Below are 23,385 nucleotides of genomic sequence, written 5' to 3'. Positions count from 1 at the left end.
CTGGCATGACCTTCTCATAAACAAGCTAGGGAAATACAACCTACATGGAGCTATTATAAGGTGGGTGCAGAACTGGTTGGAAAATTGTTCTCAGAGAGTAGTTATTAGTGGTTTACAGTCAAGTTGGAAGGGCATATTGAGTGGGGTCCTGGAGGGATCAGTTCTGGGCCCAGTTCTGTTCAATATCTTCATCAATGATTTAGATAATGGCATAGAGAATACACCTTTAAAGTTTGCAGACAGTACCAAGCTAGGAGGGGTTGCAAGTGCTTTGGAGGATAGGATTAAAATTCAAAATGATCTGGACAAACTGGAGGAATGGTCTGAAGTAAATAGGATGAAATTCAATAAGGACAAATGCAAAGTGCTCCATTTAGGAAGGAACAATCAGTTGCATACGTACAAAATGAGAAATGACTGCCTAGGAAGGAGTACTGCAGAAAGGGACCTGGGGGGTCATAGTGGACCATAAGCTAAATATGAGTCAACAGTGTAATGCTGTTGCAAAAAAAATAAAAAAATAAAAAGCATACACCATTCTGGGATGTATTCGCAGGAGTGTTGTAAATCAGACACAAGAAAGAATTCTTCCGCTCTATTTGGTTCATTAGGCCTCAACTGGAGTATTGTGTCCAACTGGGTGCCATGTTTCAGGAAAGATGTGGACAAATTGGAGAAAGTCCAGAGAAGAGCAACAAAAATGATTAAAGGTCTAGAAAACATGACCTATGAGGGAAGATTGAAAAAACTGGGTTTGTTTAGTCTGGAGAAGAGAAGACTGGGGGGGAGGGGGGCGTGGAACGGGACGACATGATAGTTTTCAAGGACATAAACGGTTGTTACAAGGAGGAGGGAGAAAAATTGTTCTTCTTAATTTCTGAGGATGGAAGAAGAAGCAATGGGCTTAAATTTTAGGTTGGACATTAGGGAGAACTTCCTAACTGTCAGGGTGGTTAAGCACTGGAATAAATTGCCTAGGAAGGCTGTGGAATCTCCACCATTGGAGATTTTTAAGGGAGGTTAGACTAACACCTGTCAGGGATGGTCTAGATAATAATAAGTCCTGCTTTAAGTGCAGGGGATTCGACTAGATGACCTCTCGAGGTCCCTTCCAGTCCTATGATTCTATGATTTTTCAGTGTTCTCTGGTGAATTAATACAGAGATCCAATACCCACCATCTGTAACATCTTAAGCTTTAAAACAGTGGAGGCAAAAACTCAATCTATCAAACCTGAAAAAAATCAACAGATTATACAGAAAAAATAAAAGACTGCCAGGATTTGGAATTCAATAACCAATTCTGCTGAAAGCCTTCCAAGGAAATGTAATAACGCTTGAAAAATGAAATGTCGGTTACAAGAAACTACATTTGTTTTTTGAATAGCTTTTTCTTATCTCTTTCTGTGGTTTATGTAAAAGTCAGGCAACAATCGACAGCCATTCTGCAAGCATTCATTTCTCAATAGTGAAGTTAATTTATACTGGGCAGTACAGCTTACAGTTATTGGGAGTCTCATTTGTCTGAAACTTCCTGCTATATAAAATAGGGTCACGTCTTCCAGCGGTGAAAATTAGTGTGATCATCACAAATCTTGATTATGTGAGTTTATTCAGTGGTCCCCAATGCATTCAGACAACCAAGGTTGTACCATATTTCTTAATCAAATATGTAAAAAATCAGAAACCCCAAATGGGTGAAATTCTGGCCCCACTGAATTCTATAGCAAAATTCCCATTGCCACCAATGGGTCCAGGATTCAGAGATTACAAGGCCAAACAGGACCACTGTAATTGTCTTGTCTGACCTCCTGTATAACAAAAGCCATAGGACTTCCCTGAATTAATTCCTCTTTGAGCTAGAACATCATCCTTTTAGAAAACCATCCAAACTTGGTTTAAAAATTTCCAGCGGTAGAAAATCCACCCCCGCCCTCCCCCCTCGTTAGTAAGTTGTTCCAATGGTTAATTACCCTCATTGTTAAAAATGTGTGTCTTATTTTACCCCATTCCTGCGAGTGAAGTTGCTGAGCAAGACAAAGGTATAATCTCTTCCCGGACGTGTTTCCCGGTATGTTTAGAACTGAAAACAATTCAAATGAATCATTATTGCTTTTTTTGCTTAAACATATGTAAACAAAAGGGTTCCTCTTCTACATCAACACAAACAGGATACAAATCCTACAAACAAAACACATATTAAAAACAAATTCTCTTCTCAAAGTGGAAATAGATTTGCTAGGCACAGCATCTGAAACCCAAAGGGAAAAATTCCCCTTCCTCGAGCAAAACGACCGCTGAAGTCAGAGTTCTGCCTGAATAAGCACTGCCAAATGAGAGCCAAAGGGTACTGAGAAAAGTGAACCCAGAGACATCTAAGGCCCCAATCCTTCAGAGATCCCTGTATTGCGGTAGTGTCGAGAAACCCCACTCACGGACCACGACCCCCTTGTCCTAGGTGCTGTACAAACAGAACAAAAAGACAGTCTCTGCCCCAAAGAACTTAGGATCTTAAAGCACGTTCTTAACATTATTCATGGGAGTTGTCCCATTGACTTCCAAGAGACTGTTCACTTGTCTAAAGTTAAGCAGAAGCACAAGTGTTTGCAAGACTGTGGGCTAATCATTAGAAGGTTTTAGATACAGACATTTGCACTGAATACTTTTCTTTGGGACTGGTATTGAGCAGCAGTCAGGTCACCTCGTTAAGGAAACATCAATAAACTTTACATTTACAAGCATGCCGGGTGGCTAACGGAAAGATCATTATTTTTGATGCAGCTGTTGAATTTCAGGAGGGAAAAATCTTTTATCCAGAAGTCTTTCTGACCTAAGAAGTATCATTTATTTTTACTACAACATCTAAACACTTGTGCAGAAAGGAAATGGGGTTTGTGCTTTGGGAAAGGAAAATAACAAGAACAAAATCAAACTAGACAATCTGAATGAAATGCCAAGAATCTGTGTTAATGGGACTTGGAAGGACACTTTTTAAGACCTTGCCAGACAGAGTTTTGGTTACTCATGACATTTCTTAATCTGCTGCAAAAATTCTCTTGGGGTAAGCTTACTTCCCAGTATCAAAATCCCTCAGATAAAATGACTCACTCCCAAGACTCTTATTTACCAATAATCATCCCTCTGGGCCAAGCTTACCATCCAGTATCTTTACCCCTGGGATAAAGGGCAAGTTCTCATATGACAATCTTCTTTCCCTTTGCGACGTCGACAGGCATAGATTTAAAAGCATATTTTTCTTTCCCAAGTTGCTGAAGAAACCAATCAGCATTTCACAATATAAGAGAGGAACGTATCTAATGCAAAGTACCAGCAGCTTCTGAATGATCCAGAGCTGCAGGGGAAAGGTTGTCGATGAAACAAATAAATCAACTGTACAACTGAAGGGGAAGATGCACAGCTAGGACCAGCTACTAGAGAGGAACAAACAAACAATCAAGGATGTGAGTGAGCACAAGGTCCAATTCTGCAAAGTGCTGATCATGCCAAGTTCTCGATCAATGGCATTTGAGGGCACTCAGCCTCTTCCAGGATCAGGCCCATAACAGAGCCCAGAATTGTTCTGAAGCAGAGGATCTGTGATTCTCAGAGCTGGATTCTGGTACCCTGAATCATAGAATATCAGGGTTGGAAGGGACCTTAGGAGGTCATCTAGTCCAACCCCCTGCTCAAAGCAGGACCGATCCCCAATTAAAATCATCCCAGCCAGGGCTTTGTCAAACCTGACCTTAAAAACTTCTAAGGAAGGAGATTCCACCACCTCCCTAAGTAACGCATTCCAGTGTTTCACCACCCTCCTAGTGAAAAAGTTTTTCCTAATATCCAACCTAAATCTCCCGCACTGCAACTTGAGACCATTACTCCTTGTTCTGTCATCTGCTACCACTGAGAACAGTCTAGAGCCATCCTCTTTGGAACCCCCTTTCAGGTAGTTGAAAGCAGCTATCAAATCCCCCCTCATTCTTCTCTTCGGTAGACTAAACATTCCCAGTTCCCTCAGCCTCTCCTTATAACTCATGTGTTCTAGTCCCCTAATCATTTTTGTTGCTCTCTGCTGGACTCTTTCCAATTTTTCCACATCCTTCTTGTAGTGTGGGGCCCAAAACTGGACACAGTACTCCAGATGAGGCCTCACCAGTGTTGAATAGAGGGGAACGATCACATCCCTCGATCTGCTCGCTATGCCCCTACTTATACATCCCAAAATGCCATTGGCCTTCTTGGCAACAAGGGCACACTGTTGACTCATATCCAGCTTCTCGTCCACTGTAACCCCTAGGTCCTTTCCTGCAGAACTGCTGCCGAGCCATTCGGTCCCTAGTCCGTAGCGGTGCATTGGATTCTTCCCTCCTAAGTGCAGGACTCTGCACTTGTCCTTGTTGAACCTCATCAGATTTCTTTTGGCCCAATCCTCCAATTTGTCTAGGTCCCTCTGTATCCTATCCCTCCCCTCCAGCGTATCTACCTCTCCTCCCAGTTTAGTGTCATCTGCAAAGTTGCTGAGGGTGCAATCCACACCATCCTCCAGATCATTTATGAAGATATTGAACAAAACCGGCCCCAGAACCGACCCTTGGGGCACTCCACTTGATACCAGCTGCCAACTAGACATTTAGGGATCTGGGGCAAAAATTGGGGATTGGTCCTGCTTTGAGCAGGGGGTTGGACTAGATGACCTCCTGAGGTCCCTTCCAAGCCAGATATTCTATGATTCTCCCCTCCTTTTTCTCTCCTGTAACTTCATCCCGGAGATAATTACAATATAATGAGGAAGAAACTTGGATGGGGATTTTTTTTGGGGGGGGGGGGGTGTCTAGGAAATAAGACATTTAATTGAGTTCTTGCTACCTCACAGTTGAACAATGAATAAGCAAGTTAGGAGAGTTGAAGCAGGTTGGAATTATTGACTATACACTTGCTCGATTATTCTTGAAATAAACATTTATTGTCAATTATTCTCAAAATCAACCGTTATTGTCAGCTATTCATTCCAAGGATAATACAGCAAGTCTTTGACAGTTATGGATAGCTGGTAATGTCGGATCAACCCAATTATGCTACTTATTTTACAAGACCTTTTATTCTATTTCACAGATTTGACTATTACAGCAGTGCAATTTATTACAAGTGACTCATAACATTTAGTTCCAAATAAAAGTAGAAAACCACAAAGGTTATAAAGGAAAGTTACATGTGATGCAATGTCCTGTAAATGTGGGTTTAAGAGCACAGGAAAAAATATATAAAAATACATTTGGGTCAAGAATTTTGCAGACAGTTTTTGTTTCAGTTACAATGTTGACACCACTTAGAAAGCACTGTACATTGAAACCTGTACTTAGAAACATGATAAAATCCAACTGTATATAAAAGGCAACAATCAAAAAGAAAAATGAAAGGAAGAACAAGGGGGAAAAAGTCTATTGTATGGCAAACTTCCAATCCTTTGGCCACTAGAAAGCAAAGTCAGTGGATTTCATATAAATTCTCTGTATAAAGGAATGTCCATGATCTGTTAATAATATGGCCCAGAATCAACATCTTGTCACCAGGCTAACAGATCTCCTCATAGAGGAAAAGAAGGTGCTTATGTCACAGTTTATTCTCCCCAGTATAATACTGTCCGGAATTGGACTAGTGCCCCAAAATACCATTTTAGGAACATTGCCAATTCCTTTAATGGAAAGGAAATGCAGTAACCCGCTAGAGAGTGCCGCCGAAGTAGGGCGCTTGAGTAACAGCATCATTATTGCACGCTTGCTTTAGCTTTAAGGTTCATGTGGTTCACTGGCAGCGGGTGGGCTTCCGTGTTGAATACCCAGTCTTCCAGAGACAGCACATCATCGTCACAGAACAGAAGATAGAGGTACCTGGAGCCACATGGCAGGAAGAGAGAAAAGAGAACCCGGTAAATTGGATTACAGAAAGACTCTAATGGAATTCCAAGTGTACATATAAGGCCAGATCCTCAGGGCAGTAAATGGCGTAGCTCGATATCCTTAGAGCCAAGTTGATTTAAATTGATTTAGCTGAGAATCTGGCCAAAACTCCTGTTAAATACAGTGCACAAGCTGAAAATGACAGAGCACCTGGGAAATTACAGAAATGTACCCCCAGACATGTTCACCTCTCTTTATGTAATTGTTCTGCAGAAGAGACACAAAAAGCCTGCTGTAGCCCACCATCTTCCACAGTTTGCTCTGCAGGGAATCCAACGCTTTCTAAGATGAAGCTATTGTATATTTTGCATGAAGATGACCCACACCAGAAAGACTTTTATGCCCAGAGAGGAGATTTATTCTGAAAGCTTTCTCAGGATGCCAGACTTACTTTAATGTCTCTGCCAGAAAAAAACTCTGTTGCATGTTGTCATGGCTTGGGGTGGTGGTATAAACATCTCGGATCCCGGAGAAGCCTGCTTCTACTCTACAATATTTTTCCAGTGCCTGAGAAAAGAAAAGAAATCTCAGCAACACACAGCTACATGGAGTAATCCGTTAATCAGCATCAGCTGTGTTACAAATCAGATTCAGGTTTTATAGCAGCTTCACTCTCACTGAAGAGTTTGATCGTTACCCAACAGTCCAGGAAAGATGCTAGTTCTAATGGCAACAGCTGGAAAAAGGTAAACAATGTAAGCTTATTGATTGCTTGGTGTTGATGGTACCCCCATATCAACAACAGGTGTCAAATAGTAACTCTTTTACACAGCACCTTTCCAAGGCACTTTATGAATGACTGAATGCTGCCACTGAAATGCAACCACCTCTGGGGCGCAGAGGAGCAGCCCTGTGCACATCACATTAGAAAACAGTGATGGAGTGAGAAGACATTCTAGCCGGGAAGTCTTTATGGGATCTTTTGTGTCCTCATAGCACAGGGACGATCTCGTCTTTTACAGTCTCATTCTGAAGATCCAAACATAATATTTGATGCTCATATCTCTACCTTAATACGAGCAGGGCTGAGTCAACCCTGCAAGAATATGAAATTATGGTTTCACAGAGTCTAGATAATTCCAAATGTGCGGCTCAGTCCACTACATCTGACATTACTCCATTCATAGCCATTACACTGTCTGAGGTCTGGAGCTCTTTTTCCCTCCAGTCCCTGTAAGGTTTATTGTTATTTTTTTAAACAAAGCCCAGACATTTTCAATGATCAGCAAAGAGACAAAAGCAAACTAGGTTTCTCTTTATATCACTGTGCAGTAGCTAACACACGACAGGGGCTAGTACAATTAAAACTCCGCTTATCCTTTTCCTCCCCTAGAAAAAGATACCCATAAGAATCCAGGGCTCTGTAATGGTGAATGCTGCGTATCTCATGATCATACCTGTACAACTTCCCAGCCCCACTGTCTGTATTTCGGATCGTGGGTCAGCCTCCACATATACAGGTAGCTTTCTACCACTTCAGGGCGCAGTATATAATAGCGCTCGCTGAGTCTGGTGGCCATGGCTTCCGCTCCAGAATCAAAGCGAAAAGCTTCGGGGCCAAGCTTGGTATCTAAGGAAGAGAGAAAAACCCCCACACATAATAATCGCCTTTAAAAATTCATAACCGACGCTAATGGGTTTTATAGGTGGTGTTATGCGGCATTAATACAGCCGAGGCTTGCTATGGGGTGCAACAAACCATCCGTCATGTATAAATTCAGATGTGGTGTAAAACGAGTGCAACTCTGCTGACTCAAAGAATGAGCTTACTTAGCTCTGAATCTGGCCCACCCTGTGCAGTGAAATGTTTGGATAAATACCAAAAGTAAATTGAAAGCGCTTCTGAAACCAGCAGCCTGGCAACGAGATCAAAGGGTCACATTCAACCCTAGTGTAAGCGTGTGCAAGAAGTCACTGGATTTTTGCCCGGGCTGAACTGGGTCGTAAGACTCCTGGTGGAAGCTCTCAGAGACATCTCTCTCACACAGTATTAGGGTCATAAGCCCCTCACGCTTCCACTGCAGTCAACAGGAGTTGAGAGGCGCATGAGCACCATTCTCAGGATCAGGCCCTAGTGAAAAACATCAGCTACAAAGCTCCTACAGCAGAGCCCTGGAAAAGGAAACTCTTCAGAGACAGTCGAGCCATGCTTTTGATACTCCAGTGCTTCTCATGTTTATAGGTTGTCTCAGGTAAGGGTTTCTTGACTTCATGGTCATTGGGCCCAATGGCCCGAACAATCATTAAAGGACAAATGCAAAGTACTCCACTTAGGAAGGAACATCAACTGCACATGTACAAACTGGGCAATGATTGCCTAGGAAGGAGTACTGCAGCAAGGGATCTGGGGGTCATAGTGGATCACAAGCTAAATATGAGTCAACAGTGTAACACTGTCACAAAAAAAGCAAACATCATTTGGGGATGTATTAGCAGGAGTGTTGTAAGCAAGACACAAGAAGTAATTCTTCCGCTCTGCTCTGATAAGGCCTCAACTGAAGTATTGTGTCCAGTTCTGGGTGCCACGTTTCAGGAAAGATGTGGACAAACTGGAGAAAGTCCAGAGGACAGCAACAAAAATGATTAATTGGTCTAGAAAACATGACCTAGGAGGGAAGATTGAAAAAACTGAATCTGTTTGGTCTGGAGAAGAGGAGACTTAGGGGGGACATGATAACGGTTTTCAAGGACATAAAAAGTTGTTATAAGGAGGAGGACAAAAAATTGTTCTCATTAACCTCTAAGGATAGGACAAGAAGCAATGGGCTTAAATTGGAGCAAGAGAAATGTTTAGTTTGGACATTAGGAAACACTTCTTGTCAGGGTGGTTAGGCCCTGGGACACATTGGCTGGGAGGCTATGGAACCTCTACCACTGGAGGTTTTTAAGAGCAGGTTAGATGTCAGGAATGGTCTAGTTATTACTTAGTCCTGTCTTGAGTGCTGGGGACTGGACTAGATGACTTCTTGAGGTCTCTTCCAGCCCTACAATTCTAAGGGCTTGGCTACACTTACAGATGTAGAATGCTGGGAGTTAAACCAGCCTTCGCAGAGCGCAGCAGGGAAAACGCGCCCGTGTGTTTACACTGTCAGCTGCAAGCGCACCGGCGTGGCCACAGTAGCAGCTCTTGTAACGCCAGAGAGAGCAGTGCACTGTGGTAGCTATCCAGTGTGCAAGTGGCTGCAGCGTGCTTTTCAAATGGGGGTGTGTGTGGAGTGGGACAGGGAGTGTGTTGTGTGTACGTGGGGGGAGAGAGAGTGGGTTTGGGGGGCAGAGAGTGTGTCAGCATGCTGTCTTCTAAGTTCAGATGGCAGCAAACCCCCCCGCCCACACACACACACACACACACTCACAACAGCAGCATTCCACAGTAATGGCTGCTTTGTCCCGGAGCAGATAAGCAGCCGGCTGTCAGAAACGGAGCTTTCAAAGGGGATATCCACATGCCTGCAGCTGAGTTCAAAACAATGTGAAGAGTGGCCACTTGACTTCAGGGGATTATGGGACGTTTCCAGAGGCCAATCACAGCACAGTAATGCATCCCCTCGTTCACACTGACGCCCGGGCATTTCAGCCGGGGCGCACCAAGCTTTATGCTTCTTGTGGAGGTGGATTACCAGGAGCACTCCAGCTGCAGAGTCCAGGCGCTCTACGTGCCTTGCCAGTGTGGACATGTCGGGAGTTAGGGTGCCCGGGGCTGATTTAATGCGCTCTAACTCGCAAGTGTAGCCAAGCCCTATATGATTTTATGATCATTACCGTACAGTCATGAGGGATGTTTTTCAAAAGGATGATCAGAAGTTAGCTAGAACTGTGTCTGCCACCCTTTCCCCTCCTTTAGCTTCTGGTATGTTAACCTTCCTTTTGAAAAGGAGATCGCTATGAAATAGGATGGAGTTACTTTCAATGCTATTTTCTGATTACAAAATAATTAAAAACTTCTACTGCTTTGTCCTTCTCAAGTGCCTTCCATGTGAGGATCTCAAAACACTAACACACACTCACAGAACCTCTATGAATTAGAAAATCTAATCACCTGTCACCTCTGTTTTACAGATGGGAAAACTGAGGCCCAAAGATTGCCTGAGGTCAAACAGAACCAGTGACAGAGTTGGAAACAGAATCCAGATCTCTTGGCCCCATGCCTGGTGCTGTAGCCAAAAGACTATCTTTCGCATACACATTTTGTTTCTTTACACACCTTATTTGCCCTACCTGGGCCATGTTATAAGAGTGAGAGAACGGGGATCTTACAGCACAAACATCTCGCATTGTTTCCTGAGAACCAGAGAAAAGGTTAAGGGCACAGCCACTGTCTGAAACACAGCCAGCTGGCTGATCTGACAGCAGAGTAGCTGCTAATGGCAGGCTTAGTGCTGTCCTTTTGATGGTGACAGACACAGCTGAAGGTGAAAAATGGCTCCAGGCAGTTGCAGCCCGTGGATTCTTAGGTCAGATGGCCTAGCTGCAGTTCTGTAAGCGCTGTGAAAGGAGTTTGAAAATCCAATTCCAGCTTGGCTTGAAGTTTGTTAGAGCTGTTTTCGGCAAATGAGCTAGACGCAGCTCATAAATACATGCTTGTTGATGCAGGTAAGACGTGAAACAATCAAAAGGAAGAGTTATCAACGACAGACACATTGCAGGCAAGCCTCCTGGACAGCAGACTGCAACTACACATACTCAGTGTGCTCGACAAATGCTCATAAAGAAAGGAACAAAGTCCAAATAATTACAAGCATGTTGAAGCTGGGTGTGTGTAGAGCTAACCACAGCCCTTGAGTCATCAGCAGAATGTTTTTGGTATTTGATCTTGTCAAATTACACACTACAATAAAACCAATACCTGCCACTTTTACAAATGCTTTTCATCTGTAGATCTCAAAGTGCTTTATAAAGGAGGTGAGTGTCATTATCCACATTTAAGACAAGCACGTCTAGGTTGAACTGTAACTTGCCAAGGGATTGCCACATTTGTCCTGTTGTTAGCATGGTTAATCTTTATATGCCTGCACTGAATGCCTTATGTGAAAGCAAATATTCAACACCTTTTGTCTGCGAAGTACACTGTGTCAATGAGAAAGATTTTACTGAGTATGGGGAAATATGGAGAGACTCACACGATCTTCTCTTAGGAAGGCTGCAGTAGGGATTTATGGTTTGGGTTTGTTTTAAGAAGGAATAACAGAACTCAGTTCCCTGTTTCTAACACCCTACAATGCTCAACTGACCATTTAGCTTGTTTCAGCTGTATATTGTGGGAGAAATTAAAGGCAGATCAGTGCTTTACTCCATTTGTTATGGCAATACCTCAAAGTGCTGATATATAGGAACTCAGATTACTCCTTTTATAGGGAGAAAGCGTGGCTTTGTGATTAGAACACAGGGACCGGGGTTCAGGAGATCTTGGGTCAGTTGCCAGCTCTGCCGCTGGTTTCTTGTATGACTTTGCAAGTCACTCAACCTCTCTGTGGCTCAGTTTCCTCAGATTCTCAGGATCTAAAATGGGGATACCAATATTGACTTTTCTCACAGGGGTGCGGCAAGGACAGATGAATGTTAAATGTCCTCTTATTTTGATAGAAGATGCTGCAGAAGTGCCAAAGAATTACCGCAATCCTTTCACATGCGAGATTCAATTTTTTAGCAGCTGTAAATCCTTACCTACCACAGTAATTTATCAGCAGTACTTTAATCCACAATGTTTACCTGAGCGTGCATAGGATTCATGACACGTGTGAGTAATCTCTGCGGCTAGATCCATATAATGTTGCTTTTTCTCTTCCGCTGCTTGTTCTGCTCCAAGGGCTATCATGCCACCAGAGAAGCAAGCCAAATGGCCCATTTTGTGATCCAAGATGCCACCTCTCCATTCTGCAATGTAGGTCAATCCTCCGGCAGATTTTTTAACCAAATGTTTTTCTATAGCCTAAAATGTATTAAAAATCAATATCTGAACACATCTTGCAGGAAGGAAAAACAAACTGCTTTGACTAACATTCTGTTGGACAAAATATTCCTTATAAGAAATACAGCTGGAGAAGCAATCGAACTTACCTCTAGTGCATCATTATACATCTTTTTAGCTTCAGTGTCTCTCTTGTCTGACATCAGCCAGGATTTGATCAGATATTCATAAAAGCTGTCCCCAAGGCCCCCAATGGAGACGTGGTCTGCAGTGGTGGAAGCCAACAAGAGACTGCTCCATAACTACTTTTGCACATGATCTACGATACACAGTTGCTTTACCAGACAGAACAATTCCGCCCTTATTAAATAGTTTGACTCAATTCTCCCCCCTTTTTGGTTTCCTGTTGGAGGGTAGCATTACATTTTTTAGAAAATTAAGAAGGAAAGTATAACCATAAGGAAAACATTCTGTCTTTTACCAAGTGCCAGTTGCCTTTAATAAAACTACTCAAAGCTTTTACTTGCCACGGTTAGTTACACGATAAATTGAAGATGCTTCCTGTTTATGAGATAAAAACCATATCCTGGGCTAACAAACTGAGAGCAGACACATACATGGATGGAGCTGCATGTCCACTAAACATCACGGGCCAGATCCTCACAATATTTAGGTGCCTAACTCTCATTGAAAATAATGGGAGTTAGACACCTAACTACCTTTGAGGATGTGGCCCTACCTCTCACTCTTTCCCTCATGGAGAGGGGGTGTAACAAATGGAGGAAGGGGAGAATACGAATTGGATATTGACATCACAGCAGAAAAAGGATGATTGGACAGAACTGCCAGCAGAGGGCACCCTGGCTGCTAACGGGGACTGGCGGTTTCTAGTCTCTGCCTGGAGTGTGATACAGCCCGCATGCAGAAGTCCTAGGTTTCTGGTATATTAAAAGAAAGCCAGGTGGGGAGATGTGCACTGAATATTTACCTGTGGGGAAATCAGATTTCCAAGGCTGCCTGTTCAGATTGCATAGTGGTATGACCTTACTGAAGAGGAGAATGCTAAGCAATCACTATGGGAAACAGGTCTGACACTGCAGCTGCAGGTTTCTGCCTGGGGAATCAGCGTGGGAAACAGCTGGACACATTTATATCTTTAAAATACAATGGGGGAAAACCCAACACTCCTTCTTTGAAGCAGCCAAATTCACCCTTCAAATGAGCAAGAAAAAACACTTCTCCTAGCCATTTAAATATGAAACGGACTAGACCTATTAACTAGGGTTACCCACCTACATGTCTGCATGATTTCATTTTAAACGTTAAGTAGATACAGTAGATTTTTTGGATTAGCTATGCTGTTTTTCCACTTTTCTGTTGTGCATATCAAGTCCTGACGTTTATTTTGAATACTAAATCCTATCTAGAGGCGAGATCAACAACCCAGCATTTGACTGACCTGAAGAGCAACATCCCTGATAAATTTCAGAGTAGCAGCTGTGTTAGTCTGTATTTGCAAAAAGAAAAGGAGGACTTGTGGCACCTTAGAGACTAACAAATTTATCTGAGCATAAGCTTTCGTGAGCTACAGCTCACTTCATCGGATGCATTCAGTGATAAAGTATGTGGCCAATGAACCGTAGAATAATCCATGGCAAAACAATGAGATTAGAAACCTGGATTCAGGAAAGAGGATAGAATATTTTACAAATACAGGCTGCAGATTGTCTTTAATGGAAGTGTATGATCCTAGGCATGTCAGAACAATCACCAAAGCAAGAGCGCTAGGGCAGAATTGTTTTCCACATGTTAAAAGCAAGGCCAGAATTTGCCTCCCAGACCCTCTGTGTAAACAAGTCATTAATTTCATCAGGGAGGCTGTGCCTTAATTTTCAAAAGGTAACTAGTGCAGCTAGGAGAGTTCCAGCATTCCTTCTCATTGGGGTGGTCTGACAATTTGCTCTGGTCACGGTTACACCTTTTAGGGAAAACATGACAATTCTACGAAAAAGGGCTTATTGCAAACACCTTTAACAAAGAGAAAGAAAATGAGAGACTGGCACCTATGATAGTCCCTGTGGCAGGCAACAGCTACAGTTTCTCTCTACCTTGGCATCTGCCACCAGCTGACTCCTAGGTCCACCAGAGGGTTCCTAGGCTGAGCAGTCTCTTAGCTCCCTGGATATCAGATTCGGATCACGAGGCCAGCTTACATGCTACTGCCATAAGAAGTTTGAGGTGCCACCAAGCCCGCTCCTGGCTTAGCCAACTGGTGAATTTTAATCTAGTCCTGTGGCATCAACTATGCCTCCATCTCACTCCAAACCATCTAAATGGGCAGTTATTAACCAGTGTGGTGCCCCAGCAAACCTCTGGGGATCCCTACAAGCATCACAAAAGGTGGGAGCAGAATGGTTAAAATGGATTAAATTAGTGGATTTAAATGGAACTGAATTGGTGGCCAAAATGGATGAACACTGAATACCCAGAAGGTATTCTATACACTTCAATCTAGTCGCTTACAATTAGAAGAATATGGACACAGCTCTTTGGGAAGTGATGCATTAGCAACAAGTTATCAGAATGAAAGACTGACAAAGGTGAGTCACATTATTTCCCCCCCTCTGTGCTGCAAAGGGAAATGTCTGGGGAAATGTACCATGCTGATGCAAACGGTAATGACCTAAAGAAAATACCATCACAAGGATGTAGCACTAGGATGCAAGATTAATTTTTCCAGTGGAAATGTTGCAATAACTTTACAAACACAAATGTGAAGGGACAGGTGAAACCACTTACAAGGGGATGTGGATAATTCAGAAAGTCAATTAATGGGACGAACCGGGGAACTGACTTTCTTCTCATTGAAGTTCTGGTTTACTGGGACAATTGCAATTGTTCAAGATGTTTTGCTGAGACTATTTTCAACACAAGCCTTGTCAATTACTGTTAAGAGGTGTTGCTAGGGCAGTTAAAGGTCATGGATTGATCACAGCTAGTGTTCTCTCACCTGTCTCATACAGAGGCAGGGGTTCTGCACAAATGGGGAGAAGTGGAACAGAGGCATCAGGATTGATGTACAAATTGGAGAGCAAGATTTTGCCTTTGAACAACAGAACAGATGTTGCCTGGCCTTTTCTCTGGATATTGGAAGGGTGAAGTGGCTTAGGAAGAGGCAGGATCAGAATAAAGACACTGTTCCTACTGTCCTCATGATCCCGCATGTTCCTCCCTCTTGCACACCTGTATTTTCCCCCTGGACCAGTGTCGCATTCCTAATAGTGATGCAAGAGACAGACAGACACATACACGCATCCCACTCATTGTCTCAACAGGAAAATCCAACAGCAAGTACCACAGTAATGGTAATGCGTTTGTGCATGTATGAGACTGGCTAGAGGGATAGTGCGGCAGGGTTCCTTCATTCCTTATATTCCTCATTTTTTTTTCTGGGGAGGATCTCAAACTCCACTCTCTTACTGCTTTTCCAGATGATTTCTTACTTGCTGCATTAAATATAGTAACTATCCAAATCTCTTTGGTCTCATCCTGTAGCTTTCATGTGTAACTCCCAGGGAGGACAATGGGATCACTGAAGTGAGGATGGGGGCCTTAAAGAGACATGCCAACTTTTAATGAATCATGTAGCATAATCCTACCATGTGTACGACTATGGGTCCAAACCTCACTTTGGAGGTAAGATACTCACTCAGCTCGGAATAAGACTCCTGTGAAAGATGATTATACTGCATCTTCTCAATAAGGTTACCTTTATCTAATCACCATGGATAATGAGTTCCTTGACCAGCATTAGTGAGGGCTTTTATCAGGCAGATGAGAAATGTCCTTGGCTTGCTGTTGTTGTAGTTACAGATCACCTTCTAAGGAATAGCGTAAATGCTGAAACACATCAGTAGCATTTCCTGAGCACAGCTCGGAATAAGAGAGCGATACTTACGCTGGACCCAGTTCCCAGTGACCGGGCTGAGAAAGTTAGGATACAGGCCCTGCGGTTTCTCAATTCTGTTCAGGACTTTGCGGATGTTCATCACCTACAAAGAGAAAATGGACACGACACTTTCTATTTTTCCATTAAGAAATCCAACATTTCTGCACTATAAGTGAAACGAGCTTAACTTTGCAATTAGAATCATAGGACTGACTGGAAGGGACCTCGAGACGTCATCTAGTCCTGTTCCCTGCACCCAAGGCAGGACTAAGTAATAACTAGACCATTCCTAACAGTTATTTCTCTAACCTGCTCTTAAAAACCTCCAGTGATGGAGATTCCACAACTGTCCTAAGGAATTTATTCCAGTGCTTACCCACCCTGACAGTTAGGAAGTTTTTCCTAATCTCCAACCTGAACCTCTTTTGCTGCAATTTAAACCCATTGCTTCTTGTCTATCCTCAGAGGTTAATGAGAACAATTTTTTTTCTGTTGGTTTTAACATCCAATTGCACAAGCAACGGTCCAAGGACAGTGTCTTTATTGTAAATGCTTCTATTGTTTCAGGATTGGGAAATGAAAACTATCATACCCCTTAGGGAAGGGTCCTCAAGAAAGTGACCCTTCTATAGGAATTCTGAGGCCCAGGGGATAATATTCTTTATTAAATTCTATAGGTTTTTAGAATAATTTCTAGTCTCATCTGCAACCCGATTCCACAAGGTACATAAGCACTTGCTTAACTTTGAATTCAACAGGGCTGCTCACATGCTTAAATGTAGGCATGTGCGAAAATACCTTGCTGAGTCAGAGCCTTTAATTCCTAGAACAGCCCCACTTAATTCCTACAGCGCCGCTGTTGGTTTCAACCTTATTAAACACTACAGGACTTTTACTTACTGGATGAAAATAAATTGTGTGCAGCATATATATTCCACTGTAACCTACACAGCAGCTTATATACTCTAAACCTTTTATAAGATTAGACAATTTATATGCCAAAAGCTGGCCATACAGATTTAAAGTCAGTGTTTCCAAGGAAGTCATCACGCTGCCCGACATTTACTGAAGTTAAGTAGCATGGCACATTAATGACCTGTTTGAACAAAGACGCAGATGGACATTATTCCCATTAAAAATGACACGAGTCCCAAGCTGCATGCTAATGAGTTGATTTGCTCCTCTGAACTCATTTCCCTCCGGATGGCTGGCTGAGCCCATATCCTCCTGGGCTTCCTCTCTCACATGGTGTTATCTTTAACCCCATACATTTGCGGCGGAATATAATGAGCATGTTCAGGGTGGGAGAAGCCACTACAGAAAGGTTCTCACCCTAATTCGTTCGCTGGGTTTTCAGCCAGAAAAGGGGAACTTGATTGGCTTCCGGGGAGACGGGGGGAACAGACTGTGCCAATACAGCACAATTTAACAACAAGGAATTTGGGATTAATCCTAGATTTAAACACTGCCCCCCCCCCTTTACCCATCCCTTGTGTTTTTGGCACACATCTGCCCTTCGGTCCCTCATTCAGCTCTCCTTCCCATCCACCCACTTTCCTTTCTTGTATCTCTTCTCTCCCTCTTTCACTTTTTTCTCTCCTTTCTGCAATTTATCGTCATCATTTTCCTTTTGTATTATTAGCCTCCCTTCTTTGTTCTACATTTCCATTTTTTCCTTCTCTTTCCCATTCAGTTTCCACTTTTCCTTCATTTTCTTCTTCTCACTCCTATTTGACGTTGTCTCTCTCCATTATTTTTTCATGGTCTCTGTTAGCTTTTCTCTACTACACTCCCCCATCCCCTTTCCATTCTGCGTCTCTCTCCCTGACCCCAAAATCACTGAGCAAGCAGGGTGGCAGGCTAGCACTGCGAAACATCCTGTGAACAGTCTGTTCTCAAGCTATTTCCCTGGAAATACAGGGAGAACAATCTAAGTATGTTCACCACACACCGGTGCTCTGGGTGTGATCCGTTTTCATCAGACTCACAGGGGAAGGTCTGATTCTAATTGGAGTGATTTGTCTCAGAGTGAGTTCCTCAGGGAACACGTGGGGAAAGCTAATGATCGCTAGTATCCTACAGTATATTAAGTTGCTCTCACATGCACTATAAGATCACTTGGAAAAAAACCCTCAAGGTAACGTGTAATATTCATAGATTTTAAATTTAGAAGTTACAAAAGGAATCCAATGAGTCAACTGTCAGACCTTGCCCCCATAGGAGACCTTTGCGGAAATCCTGATGGCTGGAGCATTGCATTTAAAGTCAGTTTACAGTAGCAATTCTCCATGGCTGCAGTGCAGTAATATTAACATACCAGAGTTATTAACCATTATCGTTGTGGGATGCACCAGACAGGTTAATATAGCCTGTGCCCCTGTATTTAGGACTCAACTGAGGCACAAAAAAACTAAGGCGTCTGCCAGTCATCACCACTGCAGGAAGCAGGAATGTGGAAGGGCCAAAAAAAATGTAAATAGAAAAAATAAACCAAAAACTTAGGAGTGTTCCAACCCCAAGTGGAGCAACAGAACCTCAGACAAATAAGGGTGTGGTCAATGCACAGGACTGGTGCATAGACATGAGACCTAGTCCTCAAAAAATATAATCAGTGCTCCAGACTCCATCACAGAAGGAGTAGTTAGACTCACCGGCATGGTGCATACGTGAGTGGTTCAGTGAATTCTCTCACACGATACACTGACTTGCTGTAAAGAAATACGGATCCTACAGTGGGACAGTCAGCACAGTCCATATTGAGTCTGGAATTCTGCCACTGGAGGCTGGGATCAGCTGAAGCATCTGTGCTGACAGGCTGGAGACAAGGCATTTGCAGTGGAGAGTCCTTGGCTGCCGAACTTGCTCCCTCCAGCTGTCTGCCAGATCCCATTAGTGACCCCCCCACAACCCGCAAGGCACCTATTTATGGTCCCGTGTCTGTCTCTGGATCGTCACCAGAAAGGTGTCTCTTACGGTGAGCTGGGGTGGTAGAGCAAGGATGGCCAGCTGCACTGTCTGCTCTGGGCAGCTGCATGCAACATGGCACTTTATGTCATGAGCCCAGACGCCAGGGCGATGGGTACATAAGAATCATTTCAGTAAAGAATGAGTAGTTAAGTACTTGCCTTTTCAGTAAACACTGGGTTTCCAGAGAGCTCCGTGAGGTGCAGGAATTCTAAATGCAGGGTGCCAAATTCTGCTAAGATACTGCTTCCTGCAGAGGCCCACCCCCAACTCCAGCTCATGCCACTGCGAGGACAAAATAGGGAGCCTTCATTACCAAGCAAACACAGCCGGTTTCTCTACAAGCCTGGGGCAAAGCTCTCCCTCCGTATCCCCTGGGCAGATCCTGCATTTGCTCTGCGGTGTGGAACCCCTACTAGAGGCCCAGGGTGTGGAGAGTTTTGCTTTTAATCAATATGGCTACACGGCATTCACAGGTTTGTAGGGACCCTGTGCGTCGAACAATTAGTGAACCAAAGAGTTCTTAGCTTTATAGGGGTAGTTTGGCCCAAAGCAAATAAGCCGACTGAGCAGGTCCACTGGACAAGGCAATCTCAAATAATCACAGTCTCCTACACAGAGACGGGCTTGAACCAGCCCCTCGGTGCAAACTCACCCAAGTGCTGCATTGGCGGGAGGGCACCGAGGGAGTACCGAATCTGAATCCAAGTTTCCCAGCTGGCTCAACCCTACGATGGGCTAAGCCAAAGCCCCGGATTCCTGGAAGTGCGGGAGGCTTGAAAGCCTAGTTTTGAGGTGCAGCACTACCGCTAATCTGACAGTTATACAGCCCCAAAAGGATCCTCAAATGCTTTGTACGCCTCTACATTTAACACCACAGGATGGCTGGGTGGGCGGGGCAGCAACCAAATCAGCACACTGGGCCGCACAACGCGTGGGAAGGGGAAACGCCCACAGGTATTGGGCCAGATCTAATATCCATGCAGCCCAATGTTCTACTCTGAGACACCCTGACTTCCTGGGCCTCATCTAAGGAAAAGCTAGCAGACACTGTATAAAGCTAACTGGTATATATTTGTTTGGATCTCCTCTCACCAGACCCTTCCCCTCTCCCTCCTCCCACAAGCCACTATTCTGTATGCTAATCTCCAGTTCTGCCAACTCCAGGCAGAAAGGAAAAAAATCCTCATCTCGTTATTGCATCAGCACGGTGTGAGTAAATGGGGAGCGTGTTCTAACGGTGAACAGCAGTGCATACACGTGGGGGTCCTGTGGTGATAAGGCCTCGCACTGGGTGGAAATGGATTGCCAAAGGGGGAGCTCTCTGATCACGAACATTCTCATTCACTCTTTACTTGGGCTTGCTTTTTCCCTTGACTCTTTCCCTGCCCCAGCCCACTGCTATAAATTACAGCTCTCGGCAGTGATTCTGTCTCTCCCAAATCTACACAGACAACAAAAGCGACCTATATCTCGAGGGACGGATCCCAAAATAGCCTCTGCAGGGAAGCTCAGCGGTTCTCTTTCCAGCAGTGACAGAGGCTTGATCCCTCGAGTACCATGATCCTCGGTAGATATTGACAATATTGCCTATTTCCAATCACGTGTCTTCCCTTTTTACGGCAGCCAGAACCATCGCTGAAACTGCGGGAAACCACTAGACGGTGCCCGAACGCTTCTGTTAGAAGATAAGGATTTCTGCTATTGATCAAAGGCTACAGCTAATGACCTTTCACTGGAAAAATGTTACTCTTGTCTGAGAAATGTAGAAAACATTTTTAGGTGCAGAATTATTCCTTATGCTGCCAGAGAAAAGCAGCAAACCTTTCAGTAGACAGCATATTCCCCCGGTAATTTAAATTGATAGAGTATTCTTCTCTTTCTGTCCAAAGCTGGCTGCAAACTTTGCTGGGTGCAGTTCGAACAGCTGTCCCAGAAGTGATTGTATTTCAGCAGCAGGAATCCCACTGTCCATATTTGGAAGAAGTGCACGCTATAAAGTAAATGCCAGCTCATTCTGAGTGAGGTTAAATGCAGTATTAGTTTAATATCGGCTGTATCTACCATACAAGACTATATCCTGCCATTGGATGGATGCACTACTAAACGATCTCATGGGTGTTTCCTGTATCTGTCCACTAGGACCCTAATCATCATATTTTCTTTATCTGCTGCATTGAAAGAATAGGAAAATACGATCTCACAAACAGAAATCACCTAATAAGCCGCTGTGACGTGTAGGGCAACTTCCTGCACAAACCTTCCTGAATGAAGTTTAAGTTCCTTAGATGTTCATTGTATTCAAAATGCAGATATTTATGTATTATTATGGGATTGTAGGTAATGTCTTGAGGGGGGAGATAGCTAGTGTAAGCCTGGGATGTGCTATGACCTTCAAAGGACTCTTTTAAACAACGTGCCTGACAAGAATGAACTTTCGGTTAAGTAGGTTTCCTAGGAAATCTCTTGGGGAAGGTGAACGGAAATGTAGCCTCCCATCTCCAGTTACGCAAAGCCCCAGCCTTTTGAAGCTACGCCCTGGGCAAAGGTCTATTGTCTGCTGATCAGCTGCTCCTGGAATCTCAAGAGCAAAGACCCCCGCTATATAAAAGACAGGCCAACTTGTTCAAAGGGGTTCTTGTTCTGAGCAAGAAGTGTTATGAACTCGTCACCACAAGAACTTCTCTGTGTGTGGCTGAATGATTGACTCCAACCAGAGTCCTCATTGGAGATGGAAATGATCTCTGGTCAGCTTATTAGCATGTGTTTAGATTCTTTTATTGTTTTAATATGTTTTCTCTGGAATGCTTTTCACCTTAAGAATAAATGTGCTTGCTTAGGAAAAGCTGAGTAGTACCTTACAACTGTGGGCAATTACGCTGTTCATAGGCTTGGAAGAGAAAGCAAAGTTCAGCTGCTAGGCATTTTGGCTGTCGGGCTTGCGGGGGAAATAACAGGGCGTTGTGCAGCCTGGAAATACCCTGGTCAGGAGGGAGTGAGATGCGTGTCTCACCTAAGACAGGTGACAGCTGGGAAAGGTTGAGAGTGGGTGTCGTCTTTGGTGGACCAGGAAGAGGAATACAGGTGCAGTGGACCTGAACTGGGACAGCTGCTTCAAACTAGATATGTTCTGAATCAACTGGACAAGGCTAAAGACTGCGCTGGTTATGACAGAAGTACTCCGAGCTGACAGGAGTTGAAAGAAATAGCCTTGAAAATCTCCATCCCAAATGCTTTGAGTAGACCGTTGGCTGAAAGGCTGCTAAGGGTTGGTCCACCTTCACCAGCCCTCTGGGTTGAAGACAAGCCGGAAGTGGGCCTCTGCAGAAAACATGTTCTAGCAGTAGAGCTCAAATGGACTTGGCCTTCCTCGCTAGCTTCTCTCCTAACAGCTGAGAAACATTCCTTCCAAAGACTGTCTTGACGATGACACTAGCCTTTAAGGTAAGGGAAGATGTGCAGCTCTAATAGTAACCTTATTCCAAAAACACATACTGGTATTTAATAACGATCAAAAGTCTTTTAGCATCGGGCTGGGCATCTCCACAGAGCTTTGCAAACAGAGACTAACACAAAGCCCTTGCCCCGAAGTGCCAAAGTAGGAAAGAATCAAACACACAAGTCAAGATACAAGCTAATCACTCAGAGAGATTATTGCTTAGAGGGAAGGATGGGGTTTGAGGAGAGATGTGAAGGGGGGATTGGGGTCTGGCAGGCAGGAACAGGAAAAGCCCAGAAGGCAGCAGAAGACAAAGCAGGAAGCCTGGAGTGCAAAAAAAGAGACCAAGGGATCAATAAGGAAAGGGGACTGGAGGGAGTGTGGGGACCCACTTGAGGGGGTAGAAAGGAAGGATGGAGGGCCAGAAAGGAGAATATTCCAGTAATCGAGACGATCAAGGCATGGGCCTGGGTTTCAGCAGTGGGAATAGTGATGAAAGGATGGATTTTGGTGCTATTAAAGAGGTAGGAGTTGCAGGATTTAGGAAGGGTCTGATCATGGGGGGAAAGGAAAGAGAAGAACTGAAGACTGCACTGAGGTGACAAACCTGGGACATGGGAAAGATGGTGGAAGTTGTTAATAATAGAGAAGGGGGAGCGTAGGAGAGGGATCTGGAAGTTCAGTATCAGAAAGAGTCAGTTTGAGATTGTGGAGGAATATCCAGGGGGAGACATCAGAGGCAGAAAGGGAGAGGTTGGCGCTAGAGAGCAAGTTATGGGAATGGTCTATGTAGAGAAACCCGTGGAAGTGGATGAGATCTCTAAGAGAGAAATGGTGCTAGAAGGCAGGGGGTAATGAGCACAGAACCTGAAGGTTCTCAACAGACAAGGGAAGAGTGATCAGCACTCAAAGGAGACGCTGGAGGAGTAGCCAGCAAGGTGGGAGGAGAATAAGGAGAGCAGAGTTATGAAGGCAAAGAAAGGAGAAAAAGCTAAAGAAGGGGTGATCAACTGTGTCAAAAGCAGAGCTATCAAAGAAGAACCACCACCCCTTGGCCTGAGAAAGGAAAAGGCTATTAGTGACTTTGGACCATAGTGTGGAGGCAGACTGCATTAGATCAAAGAGGGTGCAAGAGGAAAGGAAGCTGGAATAAACAGTATGCTCTAGGACCT

At 43.9% G+C, this 23,385-nt stretch overlaps 1 protein-coding gene across 1 annotated transcript in view; it reads right to left on the bottom strand.

Annotated features, from left to right (window-relative positions):
* Positions 1-4,983: 4,983 nt before the first annotated feature.
* The window catches only part of MAN1C1 (mannosidase alpha class 1C member 1), an 86,232-nt gene continuing 67,830 nt past the window's right edge, over positions 4,984-23,385 (bottom strand). Inside the window, exons 6-12 of the mRNA XM_074934301.1 lie at positions 18,936-19,059; positions 15,820-15,913; positions 12,011-12,126; positions 11,663-11,882; positions 7,354-7,526; positions 6,348-6,463; positions 4,984-5,887 (exon numbers count right to left, since the gene is read on the bottom strand). Of these exons, the coding sequence (XP_074790402.1) occupies positions 5,764-5,887; positions 6,348-6,463; positions 7,354-7,526; positions 11,663-11,882; positions 12,011-12,126; positions 15,820-15,913; positions 18,936-19,059 (967 nt within the window). The 3' untranslated portion in view covers positions 4,984-5,763. The remainder of the gene's footprint in view (positions 5,888-6,347; positions 6,464-7,353; positions 7,527-11,662; positions 11,883-12,010; positions 12,127-15,819; positions 15,914-18,935; positions 19,060-23,385) is intronic.

This window comes from Natator depressus, chromosome 19 (genome assembly GCF_965152275.1).
Source record: "Natator depressus isolate rNatDep1 chromosome 19, rNatDep2.hap1, whole genome shotgun sequence".
In the NCBI taxonomy this organism is placed as follows: Eukaryota; Metazoa; Chordata; order Testudines; family Cheloniidae; genus Natator; species Natator depressus.
This window is presented reverse-complemented; position numbering and strand designations above follow the sequence as displayed.